This window comes from Anser anser (genome assembly GCF_964211835.1).
Source record: "Anser anser genome assembly, chromosome: 3".
NCBI lineage: Eukaryota > Metazoa > Chordata > Aves > Anseriformes > Anatidae > Anser > Anser anser.
This window is the reverse complement of record NC_139722.1, coordinates 2,023,958-2,031,822: the sequence shown is the minus strand read 5'-3', so window position 1 is coordinate 2,031,822 and position 7,865 is coordinate 2,023,958. Positions and strand designations below refer to the sequence as shown.

The 7,865-nt window shown below is 45.1% G+C and overlaps 1 protein-coding gene across 1 annotated transcript; it reads left to right on the top strand.

Annotated features, from left to right (window-relative positions):
* Nucleotides 1-334: 334 nt before the first annotated feature.
* Nucleotides 335-5,408, top strand: FBXO16 (F-box protein 16; the record flags this gene model as incomplete). Its single annotated transcript, XM_083831119.1, has 4 exons — nt 335-415; nt 2,607-2,813; nt 4,194-4,358; nt 5,199-5,408. 4 exons carry the CDS (start codon nt 335-337, stop codon nt 5,406-5,408), a joined length of 663 nt encoding a protein of 220 aa, XP_083687245.1.
* Nucleotides 5,409-7,865: the final 2,457 nt, after the last annotated feature.

Here is a 7,865-nt window from a genome sequence, read left to right as displayed (position 1 = left end):
GCTGCTGCCGAGTGCCACGGAGAAGCTGCGCGTCCCCGCGCTGGTGGCGGCGTGACGCTGGTTTGGATGGGGTTTGCCTCGTGGTGTGAGCTCAGGAGGAGGATGCTGGGAGGAATTGCTTCGTTGCAAAGCCGTGGCTGGGTGGGAAGAGTTAACCAGAAGCAAATATTGTGCCCCTTTGAAAGAGAAGCTATTTGCTTTGATCAGCTCACTTCACCTCTCGGTGTGGAAGAGAGTGATGAGCCAGTTACCCCCTGCAACATATATGGGAGAAATTTACCTGCAAACTGGTGACTGCAGATTGTTTTAATGAGACGAGGATGTAGCTGTGATCATGAACGAGGAGTTCACCGTGTTAGAGAAAAAGCCCTTCATGTCCAGACCCTCTCTGTGGCCCCTGGTGCACCCTGGTCTGGTGGGGTGGTCCCAGGGGACGTGGTTCCCAGTGCCGGATCCCAAAGCCCTGCGTGAGTTTTTGCTCTGCTGAACTTCACTAGAGGTGAAAGTTATATGCAAAATAGGGATGGGAGGGAAAGGGTGTATTCCTTAATTCCCTGTCGGTTTGTGTATGAAAAGGCCTGGGCATTTGGGAGCTTTCTTCTTGGCTTTTGTCTCCGGGATCTCAGGAATGCCCACTGCGCCCTTTCTTGTCCTTGCTGACCTACTTCAAGGTCCTGTAGAGGTGTCTGCAACGAGAAGAGCTATTTACTTCTTATAGTTTATTGTCCAGTACTGGAATTAAATACATAAAATAAAATATAAATAAATAATAAAATATAAATAAATAATAAAATATAAATAAATAATGAAATGTAAGTAAATAAAATATAAATAAAGAAAGAAAAAAAGGGTTCATTAAAATGATCTGGAAATGAATTACATCTCAGCTACTTTTCATCTGCACAGTCTATTTTAGACCATAATTCTGCTAGTCCACCAGTTGACCGTAATTTTTTGGTGGGGAAGCAGAGGAAAAAAGATCTAAATATCTGGTCTGCTTTGTTCTGAGAGGGAAAGAAAGGGATGTAAGGGAAAGATATTCTGAAAGGAAAAGAAAGGGAAGGGCATTGGACATTAAACAATTTACTCAGCTCTTCATATATATATATATATATGAATCTTCATATATAGAAGATTATATGTAGGGAGCTGGATAAATTGTTTAATTATATATATATAATTGAATCTTATATATATAATATATATTACATATATATTATATATATTATATATATAATGTATATTATATATATTATATATATTATATATATTATATATTATATATATATATGAAGAGCTGCACTTTTTTTAAAATTATTATTATTATTTTTAATTTGTGGAGGTCACGTTTCAATAAGTTCTTTAAATACCCCTGAGGTTAAATGCAGAAATTACTATGATTTGACCCATGGAGAGCCAGTAGTTGGTTGTGGAAAGCTGGCTTCAGGAAACAGAAAGACGAGCGTGTGTTATGGCTATGGGCAAGAAGAGAAGAGACAAGCAGGGGAAGGCAGCGCTCCCCAGACAGGCCCAGCACCTCAGGAGCTTGCCCTTCGTAAGGAAGGTGAGTTTGTCCTGCAGCTGATCCTGCTGCAAGAAGCTGCTAGGAAGCAGGATGAAGCAGGACTTCACCAAAATCTGCATTTTGCCTCTGGAAGAGGACCTTTATACCGCGCCGTTTGCTGCCCTATTGATGCTGCCGAAATGGTCCCCTGAGACTCCCTCCCTCCTGGCACCCTGCGCTGCCCTCGCAGCCAGGACTGCTCCTGCAGGTTTTGAGGCAGATTGCACAGATTGTGGCGATGAGGTCAGTCTCCTCCCAGGAGATTCCTGCTGACGGGGCCCTTTCCAGCCCCTGCTATCAACACAAGCTAAACACCGGTACCGCCACCGTTGCTCCCACCCTGTTTACACAGCTCTGCCCCACTCTGCGTCCCACTGGTGCCGTTGCATCAACAGCACGTGTTCGCCTGGTTACCCAAGTGCTTGCTCCTTCCCACAGTGAAGTCCAACTCTTTTAATCCTCCTCTTTAGGTGTCTGGCATAAGGACAGAAATGCCTGGAAAAATCTCTTTTACCGTGCTGCCGGATCTGCACCACTGATTTTCCTTGTGAGGGACTGGCAATTGATTGAGTTTCTCTTTGCTCCAGCTCTCTGTAAGGCAGTGGGGATTTCTCTCCGGTGTGAGAATAAACGCTTTGCAAATTGTGAGGCTCCCAAATCCTGCAGTAGTGGGGGCCATAGAAGTGTCAGGATAGATGAGGAAGCAGCAGTCAGCTCAGGACCCAATCCTGTAAACACACATCTGAGCCTCTTTCTTTCCACGAGTGAAACCAAGTCTCATAACTGGTCCCAGGAGTCTTGTGAGCATGAGTGTGTCCTCGACTAGGCCATCTGGGATCCTTTGAGGATTATAAATCATATGTTATGTGGCTTCAGAGTTTCTTTTAATGTAGCTTTTCCATTTGTTCCCAGTTCCTACGTGCTTTGCTATTGAGTGAGTCACCAGAAGCTGCTGCTTATGCACTTTCCCTTGCCTTACATGCGTGCTTTATTTTAACAAGCTGAATCTCCGGTTTCTCAGAACCTGAAACTCCTTTTTCAGTTTGACAAGTGGACAGATGGTCAGAGGCGGAAGATCCTGGTGGACCTGTTGGAACGCTGCTCCCTGTCACAGCAGAAATTCTGTGCCAAGCAGCTCCAGGATCGAGTTCCCACCGAAGCTCTAGATTTCACCACCAGGCTCCCCAGAGTGCTGTCTTTGTACATCTTTTCCTTCCTGGACCCACGGAGCCTCTGTCGATGTGCACAGGTAAAAAAGCCAACACATACTAAGGTTCAGAAAGTCAGGTCAAGCTAGATAAAAAAAAAAAAAAACCAAAGAAACAGCACTAAACTACTATAAAGTTGTGCCAGTGCTGTCCTGAATAATGCAAGAATGCTTTCTGACCTTGCAACCCGGTGCCATATGCTTAGTGGCACTTGTGTGAGATTGGATGCAACACTTCCCCACACCCTAAATGAAACCAGATTGGCTGAGACTTATGAAAGGGAAGAGTAATTTGGGGTGCTCTGCTCTAAAGCATTTAATGTATGGCGCTTTAGAAGGCTGATTGTTCCCAAGAAGGAGGCCTGGCACTTTCTAAAAACCATGTTCTTTTAAAGTACTTCACACAGTGTGCAGAATCATTAGTTGCTTTGAAAAGTGTTGCCCTGTGTTTGTTGTAAAGGAGTGCATACAATGCTTTCAGAAAAATAGTGAAAAACAGATCCTTTAAAATGCTCGAAGGTAAAGCGCTGGCTGTGGAGAAGCAGAGAAGTTATCAATGTGCTTTTGAGCACAGTGTCTAAGGATTCAGTCTGCTAAGACTCCAAAAATGGCCTTTCATGCCTTAAAGTGACACCCAAGGTAGTTATGAATGAATAAGCTTAGATATTGGTGACAGCAATATCTGTAAAAAAACCACTAAAGCTTGAGGTTAAAGCACTACCATAGCACTCTGTAATATAATACCAATACATCAAGATCTCAGCTTGTTTAAAACTTGCTTTAGTTTCTTTCTCCAGCAGATTGTATTGAGATGAAATTCACAGTATTCATTCACAGACAGGGAGCAGATAGGTTAGGATATTAGGAAGAAAAGTCTTTACAGCGCTACTTGGGTCATATCATTGGATGGCTGCTGTTATAAGCGTGGTAGTACGAGTAGATGATGCTTGCCCTTAGGCTGGAGGAAGCATTGGATGCAAGGTGACTCTGTGACGGGGCATAACAGCAGATCATGGCTAGGAAGAAAACATTCAGAACGTGTCTATCAGATCGAGGGTGGGGGGATATTTTTCTGGTTTTGTCAGTAGACACTAATAAAGCATTTATTTCAACATCTGTGTGCTTATTGAGTAAAAATGCAGGCAGTTGCTCCAAATAAGCTGAAGTCTTTCCTCTTGGCCAGTAATTTTTAGAGTATTTTGCCGTACACTGGAGTTCAGCCAACGCTTATACATGAGCACATCATGAGGAAAGACCTTGAATTTGGGTTTAAATGGAGCGTAAACAGTGCTGAAGAATTGTACTAGTTTAAGGACACAGGGGAGCTGCATCCACAGGAGATAAGTCTCTAGATATAATCTTGGATGCTTGAAACCCCAAGGTGTTGATCTGCTCTTATACATGGTTACTGGGCATCCGCAGGTGAGCTGGCACTGGAAATACCTGTCTGAACTGGATCAGCTCTGGATGCTGAAGTGCCTGCGCTTTGGCTGGTACATCAACTTCTCTCCAACCCCCTTTGAGCAAGGAATCTGGAAGAAACATTACATTGAGATGGTGAAAGAGCTGCATGTTACAAGACCAAAGGTATATTCCTACCAGTGGGAAAATTCTGGGCTGGCAGAGTTCCTAACTCTTTAGCTTTCTCTGGTCTCCCATTAGTAAAAAAGAAGACACACAATTTTAAATTAGAATCTAAGCTCATGTCTTGCCATGTGCTCTGCTTTCCCTTCTTCCATCCTTGGGGGGGGTGGGGGAAATGAAAAATCTCACTGGTGAGGAGAGAAGCAATCACCAAGGTCTCTCTCTCCTCCTACCCTTTCAGGGTGTTCCCTTCTCTTCTTCCCCAGGTTTTACAACATATGATAGCCTGTCTCAATCTGATAAGCAGGAGTGGGGTGCCCAACGTGACCCCTGCTGAAGTTTCAGAATCAGTCTAGCTGGTGAAAAGGAAAGAAAGCAGAAAATCTGCCTGTTACAGCCTTTGATGTTGTTCCCATTCTGTCTTCTTCAGAGGTGGCAGGGCCACTCTGGGAAGGTGGAGCATCACTCCATAGCCATTGCTTTCTCCTGAGTTTCATTGATCTGGATGCCTGGTTTGTGAAGCTGTGAGGGTAGGAGTCTCTGCCCTGAATTCAAAACTCAGATCTCTAATTCTAACCAAATTCCCCCGTAGGCTGTTTCCGTAGTCAATGGATGAAGCCAACACATCTCAAATGGAGCTCAGCTCATCTAAATACAGCGTTCAGGACATGGACAATGTCATGCACTGTCTGGGCCCCTATTTCTGCCCAGTGACCAAAACAGAGCCTGGAGAGACTAATTTTGAGTTAATACCTAATTCTCACAAGTCTAAAGTTAGGCAAAATAAATTTAATTTTCATTGTAGGATGAAATGTATTATCTTCTTTTCATGTCTCTTATTAGACTCCTCCAAAGGACGAATTTGTAGTTATTGATGTGCAACCGGTGAGAAGCAACATCCCAGAGGCAAAACCTCCTGTGCTAGGAAGGAGGACAAACAAGGAGAAAAAAGAGCTCCCGCCGTGGCGTTCGTCAGACAGACATCCTACAGACACCATCCGATTCAACTACCTCGACAACTACGATCCCATCGAGCAGGCGAGGCAGGCGTAAGAGTCTCTTCCCTTTTGTCTGTGATAACAGAGTATGTCCATGTCCTCTGCACGCTCCCTCTGCCTGTGCTCCGAGCTGCCTGGAAGCATTTTAGTGCACCAGCCTGGCTGTAAACCCAAGCTAGCATGCAATGCTGCCCTTTTCCCTTTTCTCTTATTGATCTTGGTCCTCTTGTAGTTGCATTAGTTTGTGTCCTTTCGGCACAGAGCATTTGCCAAGCTTGTTACTGTCTGCCTATAAAACAGGCTGTAACCCCTGGAGAAGTTACACAGCTGTAATGGGAAGAATCAGGACAACAGTTTGTTCAAGAGGTTTTAAACAAAGCTGCAAGGATGGGAGGAATATGCAGTTTCTGCACGGAAGAGGAAGAATGAATTAATTGTGATAAAATATAATTCTATCAGTTCAAGGATCTTCTGGCTGAGAAGAGATTTGGATGTTTAAAAGGGGTGCAGGTATAAAAGCATGCATGTGTGTATATATACTATATAATATTTAAGTAATGAGTAGTGTTTGTATCCACACTGCCTGGGATAGACTGCCCATCTCCATCAGTTCTCAGGCTCCCAGAATTACCTGGTCAGCAACTGGCAAAAGAAAGGCTTTTCTGACCCAAAGCGTAATTTTGCACATTCCCTTGCGTTAGGGCCATCCCATGGTTTCCTTTGACACATCTGGTGGAAGATATTTTCAGAATCTCATGTCTGTGGTCGGATTTCTGTACGTTAACAAGCACTGGCAGGAGCAATAGCAAGGAGGCTGTTGTAGTTGTCTGGGTGCAGGATTTGGCCCATTTCTCATTTAAATCTCTGCCGCCTCTCATTTTTTCATGGGCATGCTCACAGCAGTTACCTCGGTTCAGCTGATGTGTAGTAACTCATGAAATCGTGGTAATGTTATCATTAATCTGAGCCTGGTTTAGAGGTAATGGATTAGCTTGACCATTGCCTCCTTCCTGTGCGAGTCCCCGTGAGAAGGGCTGCCCAGATTCTCACCCAACCGAAATTGCAGAGAGGAGGATATTCCTCTTCACTGTGCCAACAAAAACCTTGGGAACCAATTAATCCACAGCGAAAGTAGCCAGACTGTACATTAAGTAAATAACCGATAGAGCTGAGATTAGCCCTGTGCACAGGAACAATCGAGCCCTGAATTACCCCAGCCCGGTGATTATTTGGCTAAGCAGTAACGCACTTGCACGGGTTCTTTCTCAATGCGATTAACTTTGCCGGACCCACCGCTCCTCCGGGGTGTTCCGCAAAGTTCCCAGTGTCTGAGCAAAAGCCTTTTATGAATCATTTTTTAATCCGCGTCCCCTGGTCCCTGGATACTGCAGCACTTCAAAGAGCATTCCAGTTTCCACCTCACCCTCTTTCTGTGGTATGTTTCCAAACTCTAGTGCCATTTTAGGTAGAGTTCTTTGAGGCTTTTAACTAAATATTTTGCCAAAATGCCTCTTGTTGCAAATGATGGTGCTGGTTTTATTTTTCAGCTGCGCTAAGTGTTTCCACATAGCCTTTCCCAAGGGCGTAGGTGAGGTTTAGGGCTCCCTGGTGCTGGTCATGGCTGAGCAGCAAAAAAGGGACAGCCCCTGTTTGAAACGGTTAAAAGTCACTTGTTCCAGCACGGGGCTGCAGATGCAGCTGACGACCATATGCAAACGATTGATTTGCTAATGATACAGTAAGCACACTGACTGTTTTCTTCTCCTAAGTGAGATTTGAGCTTCTATCCTTGTATGCAATGGAGAATATTTTAATGCCTAGTGATCTAGCAAATCTGGCGTTTATCCATAATTACAGGGGATTATCGCAAGGAGAGGAAAATGAATTCTGCGAGATTTACTTGTTTATCGAGGATCTCCCTTTAATATCACTTAAGCTGAAAGTAATTGCTAGTGTGTAGTCTTGTCTGTAATGACTCTTATTCAGCAATACGGGTGTGCCGTTCCAGGTGCTGACCCAGCTACCTAAAGACGTTCTGGTGCTTCATTTCTGTGGTCTGCAGCCCCTTCGCAGACGTCCTCCCACTAAACCTCTGTGTCCTCTGTTCTTTGTTGGAGGCAGCAGCCTGGGGACCTGGTCTTGGCACCCCACTTGGCTCCCTGTCCGCGGTGCCACGTCGCATGCCAGGTTTGTGCTGTCCCCAAGCGTGGGCATCTGCTGGAGGTGGCAGTGGCTGCCAACCGGCAGTTTTGGCAGCTCTTGGCTGCCTGACAGTGGCAACACGGTCAGCGTGCCCCTCCGTGATGCCAGGCTTTGTTCTGGACTGCTGAATGCAATGCTCTGCGGGTATCTAGTCGCCTGAACGAGGGAGCGTACTGCGAGTGCTGTGCAAGCTGATCCACCTTACTGCAGCGTGCAGGCTCAGGCAGACCCTGCCTGACCAGTGTACAGGGTTGTAAAGTAGAACAGAGAGCCGAGATAAAAATCTCTGCCCCCCTAGGCTGTGTGAGGT